This window comes from Pongo abelii, chromosome 11 (genome assembly GCF_028885655.2).
Source record: "Pongo abelii isolate AG06213 chromosome 11, NHGRI_mPonAbe1-v2.0_pri, whole genome shotgun sequence".
In the NCBI taxonomy this organism is placed as follows: Eukaryota; Metazoa; Chordata; class Mammalia; order Primates; family Hominidae; genus Pongo; species Pongo abelii.
In genome coordinates this window covers 122,836,789-122,850,739 of record NC_071996.2, presented here as the reverse complement: position 1 = coordinate 122,850,739, position 13,951 = coordinate 122,836,789, and the positions used below count along the sequence as shown (strand labels likewise).

Below are 13,951 nucleotides of genomic sequence, written 5' to 3'. Positions count from 1 at the left end.
AAGTCTCACACTGTCACTCAGACTAGAGTCAGTGGCACAATCACAGCTCACTGAATCCTCGACCTCCTGGGCTCAAGCTATCCTCCCACCACAGCCTCCCAAGTAGCTGGAACTACAGGCTCATACCACCATCCCAGGCTAATTTTTTATTTTTTGTAGAGTCAGGGTCTTGTTACATTGCCCAAGCTGGTCTCAAACTCCTGGGCTCAAGAGATCCTCCTGCCTCGCCCTTCCAAAATGCTGGGATTACAGGTGGAGCCACTGTGCCCAGCCTCCTAATTTTTTTCATATGTCTTACACTCCCCTCCCATCTTCTCCAATTCTCTTAAAATTTTTATTTGGTATTTCAATTGAGATTGCATGGCATTGAAATTATAGATGAATGGAGAATGAATTGACTTCTTCAGAGTATTGAACCTTCTTATCGAAGCACAGAATAGATCTTTCCATTTTTCCAAACATTATTTTTCCTGAATTGGCTCCTGTGTATAAAAATGGTATTGGAAAGAGTTAATAGAAAGAGGCCATTGGCTCACATCTGTAATCCCAACACTTTGGGAGGCTGAGGTGGCAGGAGGAGCAATTGAGCCCAGAAATTCAAGACCAGCCTCAGCAACATAGAAAGACCTTTTCTCTACAAAAAATAAAAAGCTAGCCAGGCATGGTGGTGTGAACCTGTGGTCCCAGCTACTTGGGATGCTGACGTGGGAGGATCGCTTGAGCTCAGGAAGTCCAGGCTGCAGTGAGCCGTGATCATACTGCTGCACTCCAGCCTGGGTGACACAGCAAGACCCCATCTCAAAAAGAAAAAAAGAGAGAGAGAAAAAAAAGGGGCTGTTGGCATCTTTGGAGAAGGGACTGGGGGAGCCCTACTTCAGAGCCAGTCAGTGGGGAGCAGCTACATCCTTCAAAAGGAATAGCAGGTGGTGTCCCCTAGCCTGGCTGACCGGAAGGTGCAGTAGAGAGCATAAGGGGTGCAGTCCTGGAACTGGGGCCTAACGAGAGGTATTTGTGGTTCCCCAACAAAAGCCCTGTCCAGCCCTCCCTGCCCCATACACTGCATACAGACAGCAAGGCCAGGTGGCTCTGGGAACAGAAGCAGGTGCGAGGCCCTGGGGAAAGTCTGGCTGGGTGGGAGGTCAATATAGTCCATCTCAGGGTGACAGGTGGTATCACAGGGCCCCAGGGGCCCCACAGGAGACCTGGCAGTCAAGACAACAGGGGCCAGCTCGGCTTGTGTGCGAATCTCTTTATTGTTTCTCTCTAGAGCCCCTGCAGCGGGGGAGGGGAGGGCGTGGGGAGGTGGGCGCCCCTCCCACCAGCCTGAGACCGCTCTCTGCCTCTCTCCTCTCCTCTCTTCTCCAGCATCTCACCCACTTTCTCTCTTTCTCAATCTCCTGCTCCCACCTCCAGCACCTTCGGGGATTCCCTCTTGTAGCCCCTGCTTTCTAAGTCCACCCTGGGCTGGGGAAAGGAAAGTAAGAGACCACAGGGACAATTTCAAGCCCGCCAGTCTCCACAGGGGCTAGTCCCCCTGGCTACCTGCCTGGCTTTCTCTCTCCTGGGCTGGGGGCTGGGGAGGTCTGCGGGGCTCAGTCCTGGCCCTGCAGTATCCCAACACCCTGCTCTGGGGCTGTCTCCAGAGCCAAAGGCTAGTGCCTGAGGTCACAGAGGTGGGAAGGACAGGGCCACTGCTCCGGCCTGGGCTCCATCCAGCACAAGAGCCAGGCTCACTCACTGCCAACAGCCAAGGCTCACGGCTGGGGTCCGCAGAGGCGGCTGGGGCATGCCCTGTGACCAGGCAGGGATGGGCTACGTCGCTGTTGGGGACCACGAGGGATGGCCAGTGAGGAGGGGTCAGAGGCTGTGAGGGGAGGACTGAGGCTGGGTGTGGTGTCCTGGGATGGAAGAAGCCTGGCTTCAGGGAGCAGTGAGGACAGGGGTGAGGACGGTCTCTGGTGGCAGAGGGTCTCTGTCTTTAGAGAACTTCATGCTGCTGCTGTGTGGCCTCACTGACGACCTAGAGAGGAAGAGAAGCCCAGTCCAACCATGTGCTAGCCAGAGAACGGAGCCTCAGCCCTGAGCCATCCCCACCCCAGGGCTGCAGGATCTCTCTTGCCCCACTAGCCAGGGACCTAGACCAGCACAGCTGGGTGGAAGACAGTCCCCCCAGACACATCCATAGCCCCCACCAAGGGTAAGGAACCCAGACAGACCACTCACCTCCCCATCCCGTGTCTCTATGGTCTTGATCATCACCGTCTTCTTGGTATGGACCTCAGAACCTCTTTGCTCAGGGCTGGTTTCTGTAATAGGGTCCATCGCACACTCAGCCTGACCAAGTCCAGGCTGGGCTGTACCAGGGGCTGGGAGTCCATCTGGGGCCACATTGGGCAGAGCCCTAGCAGACCCCAACCCCCCTCAAGACAGGCTTGTTATTTCTTCAAGACTTTAATACCTTTCCTTCAGCCCAGCACCCAGCAGGTGGTTCTGCAGTCCCTAGGGCCTGTCCCATAGTTTAGACGGTCTCAGGAGCCAACAGATTTGCTCCACGTGCAGGATGGTGCAGGAGGGTAGGGGACCCCTGAGGCCCAGGCTGCACAGCACTGACGTTCCCCTTCCCTCCTAGCTCCTCTCCACCCCCAGGCCCCAGGAGAGCCCTGCACACATTTGTCTCCTGGGACTCCCCTTCTTCAAGATAGAACCCCAAAGCCCAGTCTCAAGACACTCTTTAGAGGACCTTACAGTACCCATCTCCCTTTAAGATTTCAGGGCCAGGTGCGGTGGCTCACATCTGTAATCCCAGTAGTTTGGGAGACCAAGGCAGGTGGATCATGAGGTCAGGAGTTTGAGACCACCCTGACCAACATGGTGAAACCCTGTCTCTACTAAAAATACAAAAATTAGCCGGGCATGGTGGCACGCGCCTGTAATCCCAGCTACTCAGGAGGCTGAGGCAGGAGAATCGCTTGAACCTGGGAGGCAGAGGTTGCGGTGAGCCAAGATTGCGCCACTGCTCTCCAGCCTGGGCGACAGAGTGAGACTCCGTTTCAAAAGAAAAAAAAAGTTCAGATGAGCAACTTGATGTCTTAAAGTGAGACAGAGCAGGAATAAGGCACTGACTCATTGTGCTGATGCTCAGTCACTTGCCATTCTGTGTGCCTCAGTTTCCTCACTGAGGACACAGAGTGAAGTGGTACCAACCATACTTGCCCTATCATGGCCACAAAGCTATTGATTTGGAAAAGCACTGTGCAATGTAGTTGGGGTTTTTTTGTACTATGAAGTTTTAAATGCAAGACTCATACTTGTCCGTATAAACAACTAACCGAAAAGAGAGCTTCTGAGTTGTGTAGGAAAGGTCAAATGGAGGTCCTTAGTATTATGAGTTTGGTGTTCACGAATTTCCTTAGCTAGCAACTAGCCTGTGATGAACGTTGTGACTCGGCGGAGCACAGCGTATATTTTTTCCTGATGGAAATGCACATCGAAGATAGAAAAGGTTTGATCTAGGAAAGCAGAAGCTGCCAAGGACTCCGACTTGCTTTCCTAATGCATCATTATCATGTGTTTCTCTGCTCTCTGGGGTTGGAAAGCCACCCGATCTGCGTATTACTAATGGCAGAATGGCAGAGTGCCCTAAGAGTTCATTCTTTTCATTGTTTGGCTTTGGTAAGATTTGGCTTTTTTTTTCAAACGTGCATCCAACATCTTGCTCCAGCAAACTGGAGGTGTTCAACAAGCAGCCAAGGTGGGCTTGGCAATGTGCCAAGCAGACAATGGGCCGTGGGTGCCTTAGAAGGCAGGTGGTATGAGATGTTCCTGAAGCCAGGTCCCCAAGGACACTCCTGCTACTTTCAGAGTCTGGGATTCAGAACAGAGGCTGCTTTCTGATGCCCAATACTCCAAGAAGGTGCAGGGGACATGGTAAATGCAATACAATATAATCACATAAAAAGCTGTCTCTGTCATAAGGTGCCTCATCCACCTCTACCTAAACTCCCCCACCTACCCGCAGTGGCCCCCTTTTTCTCCCCCAGAGTCCAGGTCTGTCCCTAGCCCCAGGGTTCCATCCTCCCTCCTGGCTGGCCTTGGGCAGTGCCCATGCTGGACTCCTGGCCCCTGCAACTCCAGCCTCCACCTGTCAGCAGACACTCACCTCGGAAGTTGAGGGCAGAGTAGGTCTGGATGGGGAGATTGATCCTAAAAGGGAAGAGACAAAACCTCCTAAGAGTTAAGAACCCTCCCATCGGCTGGGCCCGGCTGTAATCCCAGCACTTTGAGAGGCTGAGGCGGGCGGATCACCAGGTCAGGAGATCGAGACCATCCTGGCTAACACAATGAAACCCCGTCTCTACTAAAAATACAAAAAATTAGCTGGGCATGGTGGCGGGCACCTTGTAGTTCCAGATACTCAGGAGGGTGAGGCAGGAGAATGGTGTGAACCCGGGAGGTGGAGCTTGCAGTGAGCCGAGATCGCGCCACTGCACTCCAGCCTGGGGGACAGAGAAAGACCCTGTATCAAAAAAAAAAAAAAAAGAACCCTCCCATCTTTCCCTGAGACTGCCCATCAAGGCTCACCCTGGTCCTTTCTAAACACGATCCTCAGCTGTCCCAGTCCCACGGACCCCAGCACTCCCACCACCCATACTGCTCAAGGAATGGGGTCGAAGGCCAGCTAGAGCTGTCCCAGGAATAGTCTCTTCTGGAAGGATCATTCATTTCAACTGTGAACTGCTGGCATGACACTAGGATGTGCAACCCCACAGCGCCCTCCAGAGCACCAGGATTTCCTTCTTGCTCCTGTAACTCAAGTTCGTACCAGTAGCAGCTGTGGGTGATATCCATTTGCTCATGCCCAGGCCAGTTCTGAGAGCTTACTATTTAGGCCTAATGCTGGGAAAATGGAACATGCCTTTAGCTACCTTCAAAGACATCATATGTAGACGTCATTTTACAAAATCTGAAGTTTCTTTTTATGTGTGTACCTATATCTAAACATGTCTGCTGCTTTTTAAAAATTTCAGATATTATTTTTATGAGTATCAAGGGGTACCAGTTTTTGGAGTAACTGATCTGTTTTAAATTGAGGTTAAATTTACATACAGTGAAATGCACAGATCTTTAATGTACAATTCAATGAGTTTTGATCAATGTCCACGTCTGTGTAACTACCAGTCCAAATCAAGATATAGAACATTTCTAGGCCAGGCGCAGTGGCTCATGCCTATAATCCCAGCACTTTGGGAGGTCGAGGCAGGCGAATTACTTGAGGTCAGGAGTTAGAGGCCAGCCTGACCAACATGGTGAAACCTCATCTCTACTAAAAATACAAAAAATCAGCTGAGTGTGCTGGCACATGCCTGTAATCCCAGCTACCAGGGAGGCTGAGACAGGAGAACCGCTTGAGCCTGGGAGGCAGAGGTTGCAGTGAGCTGAGATCACGCCACTGCACTCCAGCCTGGGCGACAGAGCAAGACTCTGTCTCAAAAAAAAAAAAAAAAAAAAAAAAAGATATAGAACATTTCTATTATCCCACAAGGTTCCCTGGTGTCCCTTTCCAGTTGTATGTTGTTTTCTGTGTCTAGAGGTGGGTTGCTCTGAGCATGACGGCTGTGTCTTTTCCTCCGAGCATGTGCATATGCTGATGTGTGTGCATGTGTGTGCAAACTCATGCCTTCTGTATGCATCTCTTTACCTTCTCTTAGCCTATCCCTGTGCAAGGCTTCTCTCCCTCCCTCTCTCTATTTGTCTCTATCTGCTCCCTCCATTTCCCTCCTCATCACTCCCCATTCTGCTTTCATCTCTCCCTTAACTGGCAGTAATATTTTATTATTGGTTGTTGAATATGGTTTTTTTGCTGCTGGTTCTTAATTCTGAAGGTGGATAAAGGAATACTTATATTTCTCTTTTTATAAATGCTGTTAATTAAATTGCTTTTTACCCAGGTGGCCTTGGTTAATTCTCTGCAATTAATAGAGCAGTGGCCTCTTGTATAAAATTGTTTCCACGCCGGGCGCAGTGGCTCACGCCTGTAATCCCAGTACTTTGGGAGGCTGAGGCAGGCAGATCACCTGAGGTCAGGAGTTCGAGACCAGCTGGCCAACATGGTGAAACCCCGTCTCTACTAAAAATACAAAAATTAGCCACGCGTGGTGGTAGGCACCTGTAATCCCAGCTACTCAGGAGGCTGAGGCAGGAGAATCGCTTGAACCTAGGAGGCGAAGGTTGCAGTGAGCCAAGATGGTGCCATTGCACTCCAGACTGGGCAACAAAAGCGAAACGCTGTCTCAAAAAAAAAAATTCTTTCCAGGTCTTGTTGAGGTAATCGGTAATCTCGAACCTCCTGGGGACAGAAATGGGCCACCCAGCACCCCGCACCTCCCACTCGGCTCCTGCCTGGCCCCTCACCGGCTCTCCTCTCCCTCCAGCAGCTTCCGGTAGGTGGCGATCTCCACATCCAGGGCCATCTTCACATTGAGCAGGTCCTGGTACTCGCGCAGGTGGCGGGCCATCTCATCCTTGAGGTGCCGGATTTCCTCCTCCAGGCGCGCAATGTTGTCCTGGTAGCCACTGGCCTCACTGGCAAATCGGTCCTCCAGTTCCCGCATCTGCCTCATCAGGGAATCATTCTGCAGGAGAGGGGGAACCCAAGTCAAGGAAGGGAAGAGGACACTAGCAGCCCAAAGAAAGCTTTGGGGCTGGCAGGCAACTCCAGATGGTCAGGTCCAGGCCATGTTGAACCTTGAACTCAAATTAAGTCTATATGTGAACACTCAGAATAAAATAGATAAAAAGAACATTTGCATTCAGCCTCATAGTCCCCACACAGGCAGATGCCCCAGGAACCCCTGATTCCTTAGCATCCAACTGGAATCCACTTGTCTGGTTTTATCCCTATTGTAGATTTAAGTAGATGAAGGCCCAGAGAGGATCTATAATGGGCCCAAAGTCACAAAGTGAGGGTGTGAACTGCAGACAGGAAGGGGCAGGGCCTGGCCAGGTGGGCAGGGACTCACAGTGCCCTTGAGGGCATCAATCTCGCAGGTGTAGGACTGGATCTGGTGTCGGTATTCCATCATCTCCTGCTTGGCCTGGCGCAGGGCATCATTGTTCTTGTTGGCTGCCTGGGTCAGGTCTGACACCTAAGGGCAGAGAAAGGGGCCCAAAAATGAAGAGGATGCAGGGCATGGGTAGGGATGAGCAAGGGAGCATGAAGCCTCTGGGCTGTCCTCCCACGGATGGTACCACAGGCAGCACATTCAGGGGGACGGAGAAGCCAGTCCCCGGGCGAGGCCACCCACCTTCGACTTGTACCACTCCTCAGCTTCAGAAATGTTCTTAGCCGCAATGGTCTCATACTGAGCCCGGATGTCCCTGAGGGCGGCAGTGAGGTCTGGCTTAGACATGTCCATCTCCACCTGGACCTGCTGTTCCTGAAGCTGAGCCTGCAACTCACGGATCTCCTATAGGGCATGACTGGGCTTCAGTCCCCTCTCAGGGCCCACACAGCACCCTCACACCCCTATTCCCAGCCAGAGCCTCACCCCAGCCCCACTTTCCGGCTGCTTTCCCCATGGCCCAGTGACCCCAGGAAGAGGGGCCAAGGCATACCTCTTCATGCACTTTCTTAAGGAACGCGATCTCCTCGTTAAGAGATTCAATTCTGCGCTCCAGGTCAATGCGAGCTAGAGTAGCTGCATCCACATCCTGGGAAAGGCCAAGCAAGAAGGACACCGTCACCACCACCCAGGTGGGGCAGAGCAAGGCCAGAGGCCATGCAAGGGGAAAAGAAGGGCACTCACCGCTCGGAAGGCAGCCAAATTGTTCTCTGCTTCTTCTTTCAACTGAATCTCCTCCTGCAGCCTGGGTGGGACAGACAGAAAGACAGACAGTTGCGGGCGATAAAGCTGGCAGTGGAAACGACTGGCCGGGGGCTGACCAGTGAGTGGGTCCAGGACAGCGGGGGAGGGCCTGGCTGCTGGGTAGAGACAGGAGAGAAAGGGAGTGGAGAGGCCCCACCCACCCAGGGAGGGCACAGGAAGTGGCCCAATCTCTGCCCAGGAGCCACACCCTTGAAGTCTATGTCCCCACCAGACTGTGTGACCTCCCTGGGGTTAGAAACTGTGTCTATTTTATCCACCTCTGTGTTTCTGGTTCCCAGCTCCAGCCTGGCCAGTATAGCTGCTCAATTAATATTTATGACTTTGGTGGCAGGAGGGTGACTCTGCTCACTTGGCCTGTCAGAAGTGGGACCAACAAATATGCCATACTTGCTGCCCTTTTCGTTCCCGGAGCCTGGTGAAGCCTACAGTCAGGTCCTCCCAAGCTCTCTGAGAGCTGCGGCCCCCACCTACTCCCTTTTTCTCCAGCCTGTCTATTCACCTTGTAAAAAGACACAGTCTCGGCAAGGCCCCAGGGCCAAGCTCCCCACTCCACCCCCCTCCCCAGGGCCTCATCACAGCTGAGCTGAGAGCTGTTGCTTGGACTCTGGGCCCTTGCCCTGCTTTCCCTGTCTCCTATCAGCCTCCCTTCTTCCTCTGGCTACACTGCCCTCTGGGCCTCCTGCAGCCCTTCCTCTGCCCATCAACTACCTGACCCCATAAACATCGCCCCAGCATCTTAAAATGCTTTTTAAAGGGGCTGTCCACAGGGCACCGGGTCCCCTAAATTCTCCCATATCCATCCCCTGATCTATGTCCCCAAGAAAACTCCTGTGCAAGATGGGATCGCAGGGGGAGAGACCTGGAGGTCACGGCCCCTTGAAACACAGGGGTGGAGGACCCTTCCCCCGCATGGGGCAGGAGAGGGTCCCGGGCCCTGGGAGAAGGCAGGTGCTGACAGCGGGACCCCAGCCCCCAGGCCTAGCCCCCTGTGCCCTGCCCGCAGAAAGGGGAGTCTGGGGTGCCGGGCCCTCACTTGGCCTTGAGCCGCTGCAGGTCGTCGAGCAGGTTGTCGCGCTCGACGTCGACGCGGGCGCGCTGGTTAGTGAGCACCTCCACCTGGCGCCGCAGCTCGCGCAGCTCCTCCTCGTAGAGCTCGGCCACTCGCGTCGGCTCGCGGCCCTTGAGCCGGTTCACTTCGGCGGCGAGCGCCGCGTTCTGCTGCTCCAGGAAGCGCACCTTCTCGATGTAGTTGGCGAAGCGGTCGTTGAGCTCCTGCAGCTCCACCTTCTCGTTGGTGCGCGTGGTCAGAAACTCCTGGTTCACCGCGTCGGCCAGTGAGAAGTCCAGCAGCTCGCCCGCGCCGTAGGAGGAGGGCGCGCGGGTGGTCCCCAGCCGGCTGGCCCGCAGCGACCCCAGGCCCCCGGCCCCGCCCGACGTGCGCGACACCTGGTACACGCGGGACGTCACCGAGCTGGAGGAGCCCTTAGAGCCGAAACCCGCCCGCGGGAACACGGGCGAGCTCAGCGGGGAGCCGAGCGGGAAGCCCGGGGCCCCGCCGAAGGTGCGGCGGTAGGAGGACACGCGCTGGCTGGACGAGTAGGCCTGGCTCATGGTGACGGCGCGGACGAGGCTGGCGGGCGCACGGAGAAGGCGGCGGGCAGGCGGCCGGCCGGAGAGTGGATGCGGCGAGGGGAGACAGGGCCCCCAGCCGTCGGCACTATTTGTATCCCTCCTGACATCAGCCCCCGCCGCCCCTCCCCTGACAGCTGCAGGATCCCGCTGTCCTGCCAGGAAAGGGCAGCCAGTGGCCGTGGGGGCGGGGAGGCCAGCTTCCCCGCAAGAGGCCTGCGCCCCTGAGTCGGCCAGTGGGGGTCCTGTGACAGGCAAGCCTGCCAATCCTTCGCCAGGGCGGGGCAGCAAGCATGTCTGCAGCCCCCAGGTGGGCCTCTTTCAGCCCTGGTTGTCTCCTCGTCCTGGGGGGAGTGGGGTCAGGGGAGACAGCAGAAGAGAGGCTTCCCTTTAGTTTGAGGGTCCCCTTTTTGGTCAAGGAGAAACTTTGGGTCATTTCTTAAAGGGTCAAGACCTGTTCCCAGGAAAGGCCCTAAACCATCTTATTCCTAAACATTCTCTTGAAGTCGAAGAGGTTTGGGTCTCAGGCAAAGACCAGCCAGGCTTGAGGGTGGGGGTCTCTAGGCAGGAAGGGAGGGCAGGGAGACGCCTGGCAGGCGGAGGGATCCTGGCCAAAGCCTGCCTGCCATGCGTGTCTATGGGCGAGCTAGCCCTGTGCCTCAGTTTCCCTCTGGACTAGTGCAGGCCCTCTTCCTCCCCCTTACTGTCGAGGGTGGGGCCTCAAGTTTATAAACAGTGGGCTGATTTCCAGAAAGGGTCTGATAAGCTCTCAGTTTCCAATTGCTATGTGCGCTCCCACCCCCGCACAGACTTTGTGTGGCTCCTGCCCCCTGAGTCCCCCGCCCTCTCCCTGATTCATCCCCCTACTCACACCACCCACGCCCACACACGCCAGGGGTTTGTGTTTTGTCAGGAGCTGCATGTCAACCCAACCATCTCCCTGGCAGCAACAGCTGCCAACCCCAAATACCACAGCGGGTATTTATAGAGGGGAACGCATCGGCTGGGAAACAAGGCACAGGAGAGGAGCTGTGGGGGGCAGGGGGTACCTGAGGAGGCATGGGTGGGCGTCAGATAAGGCTAGGGTGACAGCCCCAATCACTTCCCACCCCCTATAATACTCCAGCCCCCACCCCCACAAAAATGGAGCCCCACAGAGGGCCTGCCCAACCTCCAAAGCCCCCTCCTTAGCACAGGGCACTTGCTGACCCCTAAGGACATCCACCATTCTCCATGGTCACTGGCCATGCCTCTACACCGCCACCTGGCACTCCAGGCCCCTCTTGGACCTGACCCTTTTGGAATGCAAACCCTGAAAATAGAGTGCTCGATTAGGAGCCAGTCACTGGTCCTACCCTAGACCTGCCATCACCAGCTGGAGGGGTTACTAGTAGGTGCGTCCTTGTCTGAGCCCCAGCTCAGGCACATCCTCTCTGAGCCCCAGCTTGTCAGATATAAAATGAGGATGGTTAGCCTTGCCATGCTACCCTGTAAAGGTTTAAAGAGGCCCAGGCCCTACTAATGTATGTAGCAACAATAGTACCTTACATGTACTGACCACCTAGTGTGGGCCAAGCTGCTGAGCACTTCACACCCATGACCCCCAATTCTCCAACCCTAGGAGGTAGAGACTAGCATCATTCCCATTTGATAGCTCAGGAAGCTGAGGCGGTGAGACCTCACAGCCTGTGGCTTTGGCCTCAGGATGGGTGTGAATGTGCCAGGTAAATTGTAAAGGGGGCTTTGTTACTGCACTCTTTTCAAAGCCCTTTCCCATTAACTGTCTAATTTTCAATCCAAGCGACAAGCTTCTGAAATAGATGGGGGAGTTCCAGATATTCTTATCCAGCCCTCGAGTCACTGCAAGCTGTTGTGTTCTGGTTATTTTTGTGTCTCATCTCCCAGACTAGACTGTATGCTCCTGGAGGATTTTGGAGACCATGTGGATCCTTAACACACTCAGGCAGCATCGTCTTTCTCATTGTCATTCAAAGTAGACTGCAAGCTTTCTTTTGCAATTTCCTTATTTTGATGACACGCTGTGCCTCCTCCCCATCCCTCCACCCCTAAAGACCCTGATTCCAGCCAGTCTTGTTACTGCATCTCCCTGACTTCAGTGACTGGGTCAAGGAATGGGCCTGGGCATGAGCAGGGCCAATCAGAGACCTTCCCTGGAATTTATAGATGGAACTGGGATTCTTCAACTGGAACCTGTGGAAGCCATGTTTCCTGCCCCCCTGGGGGAGTAGAACAAAGAGAGGTCAATATGCAAGAAGCAGAGGAGGCTGGAGAGGAGGAGCAGGCCAGCCCCGTGGTTCCCGCAGTGCTTCCCTCAACTTTGTGAGTTGAGCTCCCCTACTGTCCTTCCTGGCCTTGGGCCAACAAACTTTCCGTTTTTTGTTTTTTTTTTTTTTTTGATTTAAGGCACTTGGTATTGCTTTGATTACTTACAGCCCAAAGAACCAGATCAATCTTCTGAAGGGGACTCTACACCTATTTCCGTGATGCTACTGGGATAACATTTCTGGAGCTCTTATCTGTGAATGATCTCCAGACCACGTAAGGAAATTGGTCTTTGGACCAGCCCAAAGCCTCAGTTCCTTGGTGAAATGAGGCAGAACACAAATAAATCATGCCATCTATTCTCTAGTCAAAATCAACAACCACCAGACTTGGCCCCGAACCACCTGGGACTGTTTTCAAAATTCAGTTCCACCCCTGAGGATTTGCTACCATGGAGGGCTGCAAATCAACACCCCGAGGCTTGGAAGGCAGGTGAAAGAGGAGCACTCCAAAACATGCTGTGAGCTGGGCAGCACCACTGGAGGGAGAGTTCAGCCTCCCAAGAAGATCACTCAGGATGGGACGCACTAAAAATACCGACAGTTTATTTGGATGGTAGTGTATATGGTACAAAATTCAAGATGTGCAAAAAGGCATAAAATGAAAAGTAAGTCTCCTTCCCACTTTGACACCCAGCCACCCCAAACACTGCTTCAGAGACAACCAGGTTTTGGTTATTATCGGTTCCTTTCAGAGATACTTCATGTACACACAACCACATTTTCTTATGTGGAGTCCCCACTTCTGAATCAATCTTTTTTCAATGACATACAGCTTAGAGATGGTTCCATTTTAGTACATTGACAGCTGAGTCACTTTTACATTGTGATAAAATATACATAAAATAAAATTCACCATTTGAGCCATTTTTTAAGTATACAGTTCAGTGGCATCAAGTACATTCACGTTGTTGTACAACTATCCCCACCATCCATCTGCAGAACTTTTTCATTGTCCCAAGCTGAAACTCCATATGTATTAAAAATAACCCTCCACCTTCCCCTTCTCCCAGCCCCTGGTAAACATCATTCTACTTTCCGTTTCTACAAATTTGACTCTAGGTACTTCATGCAAGTGGAATCATACCATATTTGTCCTTTTGTGACTGGCTTACTTCCCTTAGCATAACATCTTCAAGGTTCATCCATGTTGTGACATGAGTCAGAATTTCCTTCCTTTTTAAGGCTAAATAATATTCCATTGTATGTATATACCACACTTTGTTTATCTGTTGATGAATATTTGGGTTGTTTCCAACTTTTGGTTATTGTGAATAATGTTGCTATGAACTTTGGTGTATAAATATCTGTTCAAATACTTACGTTCAATTCTTTTCTGTAGATACTCAGAAGTGGAACTGCTATGTTATATGGTAATGCTATGTCTAAATTTTTGAGGAACTGCCATGCTGTTTTCCACAGCAGCTGCATCATTTTACATTGCTACCAGCAATGAACATGGGTTCCAATTTCTCCTGGCTAACACTTGCTATTTTCTATTTGTTTGTTTGTTTTATAATATTAATAGTAGCCCTCCTAATGGTGTGAGGTGGTACCTCATTATGGTTTGTTTGTTTTGTTTTGTTTTTAGGGACAGGGCCTCACTCTGTCACCCAGGCTGGAGTGCAGTGGCACGATCATCACTCACTGCAGCCTCAAATTCCTGGACTGAAGCGATCGTCCTGCCTCAGCCTCCGAAGTACCTAGGACTACAGGTGCAAGCCACCATACCTGGCTAGTTTTTTTTTACTTTTCCATAGAGATGAGGTCTCCAAACCTATGTTGCCCAGGCTGGTCTCAAATTCCTGGGGTCAAGTGATGTTTCCACCTCAGCCTCTCACAGTGCTGGGATTATAGTTGTAAGCCTCCACACCCAGCCTTATTTCATTTTTTAAAGATAGGGTCTCACTCTGCTGCCCAGGCTGGAGTGCAATGGCATGATCATACCTCATTGAGGACTTAAACTCCTGGTCTCAAGCGATCTTCCTGCCTCAGTCTCCTAAAGTGCTGGGATTATGGAAGCAAGCCACCATACCTGGCTGCTCATTGTGGTTTTGATTTGCGTTTCCCTAATGATCAGTGATGTTGAGCATC

The 13,951-nt window shown here is 52.7% G+C and overlaps 1 protein-coding gene across 1 annotated transcript; it reads right to left on the bottom strand.

Annotated features, from left to right (window-relative positions):
- Window positions 1-1,234: 1,234 nt before the first annotated feature.
- DES (desmin) lies at window positions 1,235-11,364 on the bottom strand. Its single transcript, XM_024243848.2, has 9 exons — window positions 8,920-11,364; window positions 7,806-7,866; window positions 7,615-7,710; window positions 7,305-7,466; window positions 7,020-7,145; window positions 6,412-6,632; window positions 4,160-4,203; window positions 2,224-2,306; window positions 1,235-2,020 (listed from the first exon to the last, which is right to left on the bottom strand). Exons 1-9 carry the CDS (start codon window positions 9,495-9,497, stop codon window positions 1,979-1,981), a joined length of 1,413 nt encoding a protein of 470 aa, XP_024099616.1. The 5' UTR covers window positions 9,498-11,364; the 3' UTR covers window positions 1,235-1,978.
- Between the last annotated feature and the right edge of the window lie 2,587 nt (window positions 11,365-13,951).